The 13,365-nt window shown below is 41.1% G+C and overlaps 1 protein-coding gene across 1 annotated transcript in view; it reads right to left on the minus strand.

The window, feature by feature from the left end:
• Positions 1-492: 492 nt before the first annotated feature.
• Positions 493-13,365, minus strand: part of PRTG (protogenin) — a 78,001-nt gene continuing 65,128 nt past the window's right edge. Inside the window, 9 exon segments of the mRNA XM_027881466.1 lie at positions 493-1,460; positions 2,594-2,698; positions 3,643-3,808; positions 4,762-4,882; positions 5,461-5,643; positions 9,239-9,409; positions 10,177-10,304; positions 11,906-12,092; positions 12,608-12,703. Of these exon segments, the coding sequence (XP_027737267.1) occupies positions 1,077-1,460; positions 2,594-2,698; positions 3,643-3,808; positions 4,762-4,882; positions 5,461-5,643; positions 9,239-9,409; positions 10,177-10,304; positions 11,906-12,092; positions 12,608-12,703 (1,541 nt within the window). The 3' untranslated portion in view covers positions 493-1,076.

Here is a 13,365-nt window from a genome sequence, read left to right on the forward strand (position 1 = left end):
AAGCTGGGCAAAATGAACTATAAACTCATGATACAGTTTACTTAAAACATCTAAGAATAATTTAAGGCATCTTTCTGTACTCCAAAGCAACTTTATGAATACTAAAAAGGCATAAGGCAAATCAGTAATTTCATAATATATAATGGAAGGCACCATTGCTAAGAAGTTCTGTGATACTGGAATACTCAGCATTATTATCTCTTCCATGACTCTCAGGCAGAGCCCCACTGTTTGAAAATGCTGAGTACTTCTTCATTTTGCCATGCTTTTTAGCCTTAACTGTGAATAAAGGGGCAACATTTGTCACACTGTGGGGAATCCACCATGTCCCAGAGCCCTAAGGATATAGCAAACATCCTGTCAGCAGTTGCTGGCACAGGTTTCTGGGGGAAAGGCACTGTCCTAGGCTTACTGGGGTTATAAGAAATCAAGAGGTATAAAAGATTTCATGTGGCTCTATATGTGGAAGCTCCAGTTTTTAACATACTCTGTGTCAACCACCTTTTATACTCTGAGGTTTCCTTCTTTTCAAAGACAGAGCTTCAGCTAAACAATCTTGTTCACCAACCTATACAACTCCCTGATCACTGAGCACATACATATGCACACACACATACACACACACATTCTACACACAACTGGGGGGGGAAAAACCAAACCAAAACCAAAAAACTCAAAATAAAACAACACTACTAGGAAGTATCATCAGTTCCATAGCTGAGACCAACTAGAACACAAATGAGGTAAAGCAGTCGTCATTCAGAGTTCGCCTCTCGGCAAACTGAGGTAGATAGTCAGCAAAAGGGCCAACAGCCTTCCCTTTGCTCCAGTGACATATTTTTAACATTAGTCAGAAATCTTCACTCCTTTCACATTTTTTGACCACTGAACATTCAAAATGAGTGAGTTTAAAAAAAAAACAAACCAAAATAAAGCAAGAAAAAAAACAAACATTCAACAGAAATATGGATCACCTGCTAGGTTAGTCAGGCTTTCCACAATAAAACTTTGGCTCCCTGTTCATTGTCCTTCGAACAGACATACACTGTCAGAATGTCTGGCGTGGCCCCAGGATGTCAGTTCTGCACCGCAGGGTGGATCTGAGGTGAGGTAGGAGTCTGGTCAGCAGCAAACAGCAGAGGAGACTCAGTGCAGTCACTCACGGCCGGGCTCATCACGATCGTACCCGAGTCACTGCTCACCAAAGGACTGCTGGCGGGAGGGGTGGCACCGGTCACAGAGGACAGATGTAGCTCATCGTTGGATTCATGAGAAAACCTGCCCGAGTCGCCGGTCTCGTGGCTCCCCTCGCTGTTGGCCGAATGCTCCGTGTCGGCAGCGATGCCGAACGGCACCTGGAAGTTGGGAGGCTGGCCCGGAGAGCCGGGGGAGTCCTCGCTGACCAGCACGGTGGGGCCGGGCTGGTACAGACACACCGCCTGCACAAACCTCCTCGGAGGCTACACAGAAAGAGAGAGAGAAGGGCTGTTGAACCTCTGAAAGGCTGAGCCATAATTTGAATTTTTACTGCATTTCCTGCCTTCTATTCCACCAGTGCTCCTAACAGCACTGCCTCAGAACAACCAGGGCTTTCCTACAGGAGTTCAAGAAGACTCAGTCTCAAGTCTTGCTCATATTTTTTTCTTCCATAATAGATGAAATAATCCTTCTAGAGATGCATGGGTAATCAAAAATTATTTCACTGCAGAGACCTGAACAGTGTTTTAAAAACACACTTGGTAGAGCTCTCTCCTGTCCCCTCATGCATATTTTTTAAGCATTACTATTTGGGTGATAGCAAATATTTTTCATATAGAGGCATCAGAAATACACAGCTGCTTCTGGAAATACTTTTGAATATGAATTTACAATATAGATATCAAGACTTTCTATTTATTAGACATACAAGAGCACAAAACAAGTTACAATGAAACAAAGAGTAGTTAGATGCTCCACAGGTGTGAATTTGCATTACAGTGTTCCAGGTTTGGTTGAACACTTCAGTTCTAAACTGTTATTTTTCTCAACCAAATGGTAAATGTTGCTAATTGGCAATAATTTCAGAAGCCAGACAGTTCTGCTCAGATTCTCTATTTCCTCAGTACTTTGCGTATATAATTTAGTTTCCCTCTTGTCTCTCCTCAGCAAACAGAAGTTTTAGCTGTCAGGGTAGGAGAGGATTCTCTACATTTTAATATTATTTTTATTTGTAAATACATATTTCAATTGTTTTATGTTTATACGAAGTCTTTGCAGATGTAGTACATGTGATGTACAGACCCAGTACACAGAAATCCTTTTGCTCACAGATAAAAGGGCAAAGGCAAGAAAGTGATCAGTTAATTGTGGAGAGCTGCAGTATCTGACAACTGTAAAGAGTTACAGTGTCCTGATAATATCTGTCAGGAAATGAAATATTCATAAGACTTTACTATGGGATAGAACACCATCAGCCTTAACATAACTGAAACTACCCAGTTAAAACTTAGACCATTAATTACGCTTCTCCATGAATAGAAAACATCCTATCTTCCTTTGCAAACACAGGGTATTACAGTAAAGATTGTGCACCTCTGCCCATTAGAGCAATTACCTCCTCAGTCTTCACCTTCTTAGTATCTTGGAAGAACAGCCACCTTTTCTTGCTGTTAGCCTTTGTCACAGGCCCATAGCTGTTAATAATCAGATCAGATCCTCCCTACAACAGAGGAATAGGCAGACATTTATTTTAATAAAGTAAATTTCTAAGACATTTGAAAATATTTTTCTGTTCCTACCTATTGGCTCCATAGTGAAAATGAAGACAAATGAAGTCTCAGTGCTGAGTCACGTTTTTGAGGTCTAGTACTCATCTGCTCGAGACAAGTCAAGAACAGATCCACTAAATCTGGGAAGCCCACCTACTAGACCCAACAGTTGTAATACTGCAGACACAGCAAAATATTCCAGCTGCTGCTCTTGCTCTACTAGTTTGGGTGTTAACCATTCCATTCAGAGTGTCTGTGCCTGTACTGTGGTCCATTTCCACTCCCCAGCTCTTGCACTGAAGTTTGCAGTGTGAACAGAACAAGCCTTAATTCACTGTGTCTGCATGTGAAAGGAAGGCCACTGTGGTTTTGCCACACTGGATCCTGGGCTTAAGATTGTTCCTCCACTGCTAAATCCTGCCATCTAGACTAATTTATAGTTTGATCAAATATGAGTTTATAAACTGTAACATTGTCTTTCCAGTAAATATACAGGAAAAATAATATTTTCTTTAATAGCTGCTGTGTCACGCTTGACTAGACTGTGCACAGGCGCTTGCTGAGCTGGGTGCTGACAAGGACTCTCACTTATCTCCTTGGACTAACAGAGGCCACTGAGCAGCCTCGAGTCTGTGGAGCCTTTAGTCCTTTGATGCTGTGCCAGAGCCAAACACTGCAATCTGCAGAGTACAGTGTAAGACAAGTCTGAACCAGAGCTCTAGCTGAACTTTCAGATAAGTCTTGAAAATTTGAGCCTGGATTGCCAAACCTGTCCCATTAAACAAAAAACCTTGCGAGGGGTTGTAGTACACATATTTTACATTTGATAAGGACTCTGATCTTATAGTAATGAATTCTAAAGGAAGATTTCTGATCTGGGAGCAAGTCACAGTACCTTAGCATCGATGAAGCTGTTTCCCACTATCATTGGCAATAAGGATTCTTCATTCTCTGCAATTCCTTCAATATTCTTCTCCACCTCATTAGCACTGGCTAATGAGATGCTGGTATGTGACAGCTGGTCAGTGTTTTGCTGCACTGGCTTAGGAGCAGATGTTTTCCTACACAATGTTAAGCAGGAATAAAATTGACCCACAGGAATAAAATACAAAAAAAATAAAGGCTAAACTTCAAAGCTATTATTAATCCAGTAATACTGGTATACTCTTGGCATTTACATTTTGTCACACGATACTTCTAACTCACATGGAATTGAAATGTTATTGCTTGTGATAAAAATAACATCTGCTTCCAGTTAATCATACACAGTAGGCTACAAGCTTATGAGCAGACAGGAATTGTCATGATTAGTAATATTACTTGGAGGAAGTAACCACTAATGATATTAAGACCTTTCTATCATGCTACACAGAGACTGCCTCCCAACCCATATTTTTTCCTGTATGAATGCTAAAAAGCTCTTGTTACTGAAATACACTGTTAAGGAGTTTTTAATTTATTATTTCAAGTAACTTATATTTATTCTGATCCCAGAGTTTTGGGCAGTCACTGGGCCAGTTTATACCCTATAGCAGCTGATGACAGACAGACAGATGGTGGCTTGCACCAGTGCAAAGAAACTCCATCATGGATCTGCTGTAGAAACTGCATCATGGAACTGCTTTATGTCAGAGTTCCTTTTGTCCAGCAACACCCAGGGGGGTTAAAGCCTTGCAAACCAGGTCTGGGCAGGCTGGAGGGTTAAGCAGGAAGAGCAGATGATGGACAGCAGCATGCTCATCTGACTCAAAGGGGGGTTTGCATTTGGAAACATGCCTCATACTTCCTTGCCAAAGCACCACCACTGACTCACTCTGTGGGTTCTTCCTCGTTTTCACTGGAGAAGGGGCTCAGGTAGAGTAGGAAGAGCCAACAAAGTGTTTTGTTTCCAATGCTGGTAGAAACAGGTGAAGAGACAGAGTACTTCAGAGAACTTAGCACTCTTGGAGGAGGAGGCATATCCCAAGAATGAGTGCCCTGAAAAGGAGCTCATTCTTCAAGAACAAAAACATACCTGGCTTTACTTCGATAAATTAAGATCAGGATGCAGATAAGGATGCAGGTCAAGGCTATGCAAACCCCAACAACAATGCCAGTCATTGATTTCTGGTCCAGATGGTAATAGTCAGAATAAGCTATATCAAAAAAGAACATAGAACAGCTCAGTAAATAAGAAGAGTTAACTCCTGCTCCCTTGTCAGGAAATTAATAGGTTTACAGTCACAACCACAGAGACAAATGCTTCTTTCTAATGAGATTTCCAGGCCTTCTCTGTCATACATTTTTACGCTTTTGAAAATAAAACTCATAGACCAAACAGAGGAGAGTCTGGTCAGTGCAGTCCTGGTGTGGGAGGGGAGGAAGGGACTGCCTCTTGGTATGGACCCAGTGCTACTGGTATCTCAAGACAAAGGACTTGTAGGAAATGCCATAGAGGAGTGGCTGCAAAGTTGATACTGATGTAAAATTCAAACCAGTTATGTATTATCATTTGATAGGCAAACATCCAACTTCTGAGCAAGAATACTAAACCAGCTCTGTGTTGAACTGAGATAAAAATCCAAAAATAATTTCATTTAGAACAAGAAAATGCTTCACTGTTAGGACTGCCTCACATAAAACAGAATGGTTTATCCAGAATGTGGTTACAAGCTAAAACAAACAGTTTTGCCCCAATACTTGTGACAGCTGTAATTAAAACATTGCTACTGACTTGAGGAATCTCCGGAATCCAAGCGTTTAGGTCTCTGATTAGGCTCCGAAGTCTCCTTTGGCAGGACAGCAAATTCCACTGCATTTGAGAAGGGTCCTTCTCCCACTTCATTGGAGGCTGCTATTTTAACCAAGTAGATGTTTCCTGTTACAAGATTTTCCAGCAAAGCCATGGTCATTGCTCCTATGAAAAGATTTGATAGACAATTCCAGTTAAGACAAAATCTGCGGGAACAGACTGAGATTTAGGCACTGGGACCTACACTTTCCTTCCAATTCCACCTGCAAATCTTGTCTGAGGACTGTGATCACTTTGTTACGTTCTAACCTGCATATACAAGGAACAGAATGAACATTGGGCTTTGCCTTCTTGTCCCTTCTGTCCTTTCTCTCCATCCTGCTTGAACACAGCACACCCTGAACTGCCAGTACAGCTCAAAACCAAGAGTCAGTACTGAGTACAACACACAGCACACTAATCCTAAATCTGCCATGAGCTGCATTTCAGTGTGATAGCATTTATACTGTGATCAGATCTGTAAGCAGATGAGCCAAGCTCATAAACAGACTCTCAGGCAGCAAAAGCAGAAAGACAGACCTCTCTCATATGTGCCTCTCCTCAGTTCACTGTACCATGAATGTGAATGCAAACTGTCAAAAGAATTCAGGTTCACTTTATCAGATTTCAGATGTAGTTGGTTTAATGAACAGGACAGCTTTGCAAGAGTATATTATACCACAATTTAAAATAAAATTAAGCCCTATTTAGACCTGTGTAGGCTTCCTTGATTACTGTGCATCTAAGCTGTGCTACTAAGAATATTATAGAAAATGCCTTTTTCACATGCTAGGGATTCATTTCCTAAAGTCCCTGAAGGCAGGAAAAGAGATTAAGAACATAAATAGGATTCACTTGCATTGTCCTTAGACAGCCAAAACTCCTATCAAACTCAATGAGAGCTTTGCCTGCCCAGGGACTGCAGACTACTGCTTACAATTCCAGTTCATTTCTAAAATGCCTGTGTTTCTCGCTACCACAGAAATATGCTGCTTTTCTTCCTAAATAGTGGCAGTTACAGGACCAAATCTCTCTCTTGTTCTCTTTCATATATTCCATTCACTTTCTCAGCCTTAAGTCAAAATTGCAACCTTTTAAATCAGTTTGAAAAGCCAGAATTTATAGTATCATGGGAGCCTACATAAAATATGAGCTTGTTTTGCTGACAGAAAAGATTATACATTTGGCAAAAAGGAAACTACTTCCAAAGCTAATTCAGCTCTTGCATAGAAAAAACCCATTAGCTGAAAGCATCTGAAGTAAAATGTGAGGTATCTGCAACCAAAGGAGCTGTAATATTTAGCACCAGCAAGGGCTAAAGGTCACATTTCAATATTACAGGCTCTTTCCCAGCAGCTCCTTTCCAATCTGCTGCATTGCTGAAGCAAGTGAGCACTTTGTGCTGATTTACTGCACACCAAGTGTGTAAAGGCTGTAACTTCTTATCCACTGGAAGAGAACTAGGGAAGGGGGGTGGTGGCTGGAAGATGACTCCTATCCTGAATCAGCACCAAACTGCAGTTACATTTTTTGGGTTTGCCATGCCTAACACAAGCTCACTCAGGTTAGAGGGGTTTGGTTTTTAAACTGGTGGATTGGTAGGAAATTTCCTGCATAAACTAAAGCCCATGCTAGGACTTCTATAGGTGGCAGGGTTGATTTATGGTGGTTTTTTTGTTCGGTTTGGTGGTTTTCCTAAAGTTTTTTTATTTAAGGGGGATGTTTCTGGAGGTATGAGACTGGAATGGGGTCGAGATTTCATAAATCTTCTGCAGAACAGTTTTAGCATCAAGACAGAACAATGCTATATATTGCATAAGGTTAGTTGAGCTTATCAGAATAAATGCATTAAAAACCCCAAATCCTGCTTCTGTCTCAAATTACCTATGAAAATACTGTCACAGGACTATCACAGTATTTGCCCCATTTTACCTCTACATAGTAGTTTTCTTTCACAGATGTTCACCTGTAATTAATTAAGAGCATAACAGATTGTCCTAATGGCAAGATGCCTGAATTCCAGGCCATGCCTCAAACCCTAATATATCTAATTTGTATACTAAATTTGTGACTCTAACATTGATGGACATGGTAATAAGATTTATAGCTCTCCATTTGCTGATTCCCTCCAACTCTTTCAGTATGGGAACACATGAAAATGTTTACTGTTATTGCCATCCCCTCATCCGAAATCTCTGGTGAAATACTATCAGAGATGATGTTCAGGCATGGCTGAGCTGAAGGATATATCTGAAAGTAATTCAGCCACTTTGCTGCATGCAGCAAATACAGTGTATCATCACCAGAATGACAAGATTTATTCTTCAAATGTAAGCTCTCTGTGAATTTAAATCCGCTGGGTTTTTTACCAAGAAAAAATTAATAGAAAATTCATCTTCTAATTTGACAAGTTCACATCACTGTTTCTTCCAACAATTCAGTGGGACACCTTTATTTATATTACTGTTTCTTTGAACAATTTTAATTGTGAAAAAACATGGGCTCAATCCTCCCCCTAAAATTAGACCTGATTGGCATTTCAGAGACTAGTTATTTTTTACAAATTTTGTTGAAGATTAAGAGTCATTACCCTGTTATTCTTCACAGGTGACCATTCTACTTGGGGCCAGCCTGACAAATACCATTCTGCTCCAGCAAAGACAAAGCAGCACTGCCACCTTTCCAAATGGCTGTTGGTCCTCTATCCTCAGGAGCAGGACACCCACCAGCTTTGAACCAAACCAGTTCACTCTCAGTGACGATGACACAAGCTGTCCTCCATGCCAGCATACTCACTAAGCTTTTGGAATCTTCTCCACGGAAAATTTAAAGCCTCACTCTCTGCTGACAACTAAGCTTTCAGCTCAGGTAACAACACAGAACAACAAAATAGTAACTCTTATCGAGCAATCCTCTTAAATGGGCTACTCAAGCACATGACTTTACTCTGTAATGCTGAGCTTCCCTCTCTGATTTAAGACATCATTAGAACAGTATCTATTCTGAACTGCCTCTGTTTATTTTGAGCATCAACTGAACAATAAATGTATTTTTCTTTTCTTTTCTGGGTAAAGTAGAAATCTGTTCTTGAGGCAGCTCTTCAAATCGTAGTATTACTGTGAGAAGTGCCTACAAAATGTATCCTATCTCTCCATCTAATCACAGAGATGTGACTGCAGTTCATGTCACTATACCCGAGGTACTGCTAAATTAGCTAGCTGGGACTCAGCAGTAGAATAGAGACAGAGAATTAAATTGAATTTGCAGAGCAATTTTCTGGGAGTAGGGGAAAGTTCATTAAGCAAACTGAGCTAACTGGGTTGGCAGTGATCGACAGAAATATATAAACCCACACAGCTACATTTATACATTTATTTCTGGAAAGCCAGGCATCAGATTTGAAAGAGTGCATTTACAAAATGAAACCATCACAATCATGGTTACAACTGAACTAAGATGGATGTAATTGGATTTACGAGACATTCTGGTTCCCACACTGAGCTCCAGAGCAGCACAGACAGCTCTTCTCCCCTCACCTCCTGAGAGTATGAACTGGGTTTTAATACATTTTCCCATGGCAATTACTCTAATCAGAACTTTAATGTGAACATTTATATACCAATTTATTTCTTACTGTAGCCCAAGGGAGCTGAAAGTAACAAACCATCTTATAAGCAGCATCATTGTTTATCCAGTTGGGAGGTTTGTAATTTTAGTTTACCTTCTCTGTGCAACACTTGCCATTCCCCAGCAATCCAAGACTTCCTGGATGCATAGAGGATAGTGTATCGTGTAACCACTGTTTCAGGACCATCAGGTGGCTTCCAGGAAACCAAAGCAGTATTATCCTCTATCAAAGTCACCTTCACTCCTACTGGAGGGCCAGATGGTGCTGTGAGAACAGTAACACAATGCTATTAGGCTAACCCAATTTACATGCAATTAAATTGCTCAGAACCAAACTGATGTGCAGACCTAATGGCCACTGCTACATCCCAGAAACCACATATAAACAAACACACACTGCTCCTCAGGAGACATCCTGTTAACTCTGATCTGGTCAATAAATGAGATTCTGGAAAAGCAATTTTCATATTTCATATTTTTTCCTTCAACTCCAGAAGGAAACAGTTCCTGATAACCCCCACTTCATTAGCCTGTGAACAGGTGCATCCCAAACACTGCATTGCTGAGAACACGAAACCAAAGTTTTGGATTTTTCCCCTTCCAAGCTGACAGCAAAGCAAACCAGTTGCTAGAACAGAAGATGTGTAATATTCCTAGAGTTTCCAAAACTTCTAGGACTTAAAATATGTTTCCATAATGCCTATGAATCAGCCCTACCTCTTCAATACATATTTTAAAGTTTATATTCAAGTTACTTCTACTCAGTAGTTGCTAATGGTGAAAGCATATCCCACTTTATATGAAAATCATTGCTGATTTAAAGTGGATTTTGAAAAAGAATTTCCCAGTTCCAAACCAAGGATTTTCCTGACAGTATATTTCTAGCTCTTACCAAGGAGAGCACTACCTGTATCTCAAAGGAAAGGATTTCTCTCTCCCACGGACAGCTTAAAATTAATAAGCAATTTTTCAGGCCATTTGGTTTACAGAGCTTTCTTTTTAGAACCACATGGTGCTCTCCTGGTTCCTTACCTTCTGGGAGGGTAGTGTGGTAGACTACAGGACTCCAGGGACTGGAGAGCTGGTCCACATGCAACCGAACTGCAAATTCATACATAGTTTTTGGCTCAAGACCTTGAACTAACATATGAGTCTCTGACCTGTATAGATGAAAGAAAAAAAGAAATTTAACAGTAGCAACTGACTTGAAGATCCCAAACTCAGATAGTATCTCTTGGTCACATGAGCAGATTCTCACTGTGGCTCATCTGTGCTGCTCACCTGAAAGTGTTCTTGTGCTAACCCTGGAGCTCTCAGGAGAGTGTTATGCCTGCTGTCAGTTGACTTGAGCTCAAGATTTTATAAAGGTTCTTTGAACAGCTGATGCACAAGCAAGTCCAAGAATGCTACTGTCTGGATCACCAGCAGGCATCCCAAACTCAGCTCTTTCCACATTTGTCTGTAGGACTCTATGCTTCCAGCTGGAGTAACACAGACTGCAACCAGCATCACAGCTGATAAGGCACGTGGTATTGGCTCCTGGATCTACTTCTCAGTTCACAGACAAACATAGGCTATGTGTGCAACATCCTCTTCCACTTATGGCCTCTATCACCTCCCACATTTAGGGGATCTCTGTAGAATATGAATGTTCCCTACTCGTCTTGTAGCTGCATTTAGTAATTTATTTCTTGCAAAATGGATTATATTAATTATAATATTGCAGCTTACTATTTGTTCACAAAGCCAATTGTAGACATTTCACTTTATTTTGATTCTAGGGGCAGAGGGTAATCTTTCATATACGCCACAGTTAATTCTGGGTGATAATATATTAGTCAAGATTAAATCTCAATTTAAAATGGTGTTACTCTACAGATACTGCTTTATCAAATCTCATTTAGTAGTTTCATCTTCCATGGTGCAAAGGCAGTCACCGATATTTGCAATAGTCTCATCCTATCACAAAAAGCAGCACTCCTTGCTATGCTCCATATTACACACTAAGAACTTTACATGGTGATTATATTGTGTCTAATCGGTAAGTTGGGAGCTCTACAGCACCAGATGTGTTCTTGGAAGAGAAAACCTTGAATATTAGGATGGGAACTATCCTTTAAGACAGCGTATTTCTTATTTAGAGGCTTGAGTAAACTGAAGTTTTAAGGCAGCTACACGCACGTGGATTCCCTCAACAGGCCTCCAGCACAGGCAGTCACATGGAACAAAGTCTTCCACTCATAGAACACCAAGACTAGGAAGACTTTCTTTCCTGTTCTGCCACTCTGTGGCTCATGTACTGCTTCTCTGAAAAGCAAGTAATCCTACTCAGCTTTCCCCTGGCAGGGTCCCACACCCTCAGGAACATGGCATTCCCACAATAAAATGCTCAACCCCTCAAAAATTCTCGCTTTCAGCCTTAAAATCAGACACTGGACTAAGTGCCACCTTTGCCCAGACAAGCTACGTATAAAATAGGTATTCTCTCTGGTTTGGTTGAAGAACTTAAAATGAAGTTCAACCTAGACAGCTAAAAAGCCCTTAACAAATCAAGAGCTAGCCAAATGATCCAAGGTAAGGATCACCAGTAGAGAATAAGCTGTTCCATGAACCCATCTTACAAAAACTGAACTAGAAGCCACTGGGCAAAACACGCAGTCAGTCCTCTATGGGAGATAAAAGTTGTTACAGGAAGAGTAGAACCTGAGTGAGAAGGAGGTGGAATTGGCAAACCAAGGCTCACTAGGAGCGCTGCACTCACGTTTGGAGGTAGAGCACCAGGGACGCGTTCTGCAGCCCCACGGGGTTGCAGCGCACGGTGTAGTTGATGAGCTGTGCAGATGTAAAGGCAGGTTTCCCCCAGTGAAGGTAGATGGAAGATGAAGTGTTTGCTTTGGCATAGAGGTGGTGCGGAGGTGGTGGAGGTGGCACCATGCGATCACGGACAGCTGTTTGAAATGAAAAAGGAGCAGGAATTATTTACTGGGTAATGTTAAGAGGTCTGAGCCCACAGTTCAGATTCCAATCTGCCCTTACTCAGCATTACCTGGTATTCAGACCCAGGAGTCTGGTTGAAGTTGTTAAAGATCCCTGCTAACCCCATACGTGTCACATACTATTTCTGCAGTCCCATTTGTTTAGTCAAAAGCAAAGTCGAAATTATCAACAGAGACAAGGGAGAGAGATAAATATCTCATGAGATACATGATACATCATTGTCAGACAGTCCAACGGGGTAGGGAAATGTGTTTGGCCTGTCTTGTTTCTTCAACTGCAATTCACAAACACAGCAAACTATCTCAACTGCAGGATGACTAGGATAGTATTTGTCACAGATATGATCTTTCTGGTTCCCTGTTTTACGCTGAATTAATATGTTATTTATAGGTTAAATGCACAGAGCTGCTGGGACCTTGAAACAGCTCAGCTCTTAGTAAATTCTTCATACATCTACAACACTTACAGACACATCCTGGAGTGCTGACTGTTTGGTCTGCCTGATAACCTTCTTCCATATTGTTGTATGCCAGCAGCCTTACATGATACTTTCTTCTAGGATCTGCACATAAAGAGAAGGAATAATTAGCCTCCAGAAGAAAGAAAAAAAAAAAAAAAAGTTTTCCAGACTTCTACAGAGAGTGAGACAACTTTATTCTCCTGCAAGTTTGTTTCAAAACTTGTTTGCTACAATCAGCGGACTGAGGGACGGGCTGGATGCCTGGAAGCCTAGCTTTTCTTAAGCCACTTGAATTCCCCTGAACCTTTGCCCAGACTTCCCATAGCCTAAACAGCAGTCAGTGGGAGCAGGATAAGTAGCACACTCCTGTCTGTAACAAAGTCACAACTTCAAAGCCACAGAGCTAGAATTAATAGAATGATTCAGCATATTGAAGTGCTGTCAGTCTTTCATTAAAGATTTGTTAAAACAAACAGCAGGAGCTCCACAGAAACCAACATTTGTTTTTTGGATAAGCAGGAAGTAATGAAGCAGGGCAATCAAAGCAAAGGCAAGAAGACAGGACCCAGCAAAGAAATGGGAAATGTTTTGGTTCCAGGCTTTGAGAGGAGATAAACTGTGAAACAACAGGGATTGCTAATAATGCTTTGACTAGCAAATTCTGCCTCCATATGTTTTCTTGAAAGCTGGTTCTGGCATTCTTGGAGGGTCACTGTTCCCAGCTTAAAGGATGTCCCCATTTCCCTTCCTCTGGCCCTGTCTTC

The sequence above is a fragment of the Empidonax traillii genome, unplaced genomic scaffold, assembly GCF_003031625.1.
Source record: "Empidonax traillii isolate 1590-97213 ecotype Southwest subspecies unplaced genomic scaffold, ASM303162v1 scaffold90:size2128546, whole genome shotgun sequence".
NCBI lineage: Eukaryota > Metazoa > Chordata > Aves > Passeriformes > Tyrannidae > Empidonax > Empidonax traillii.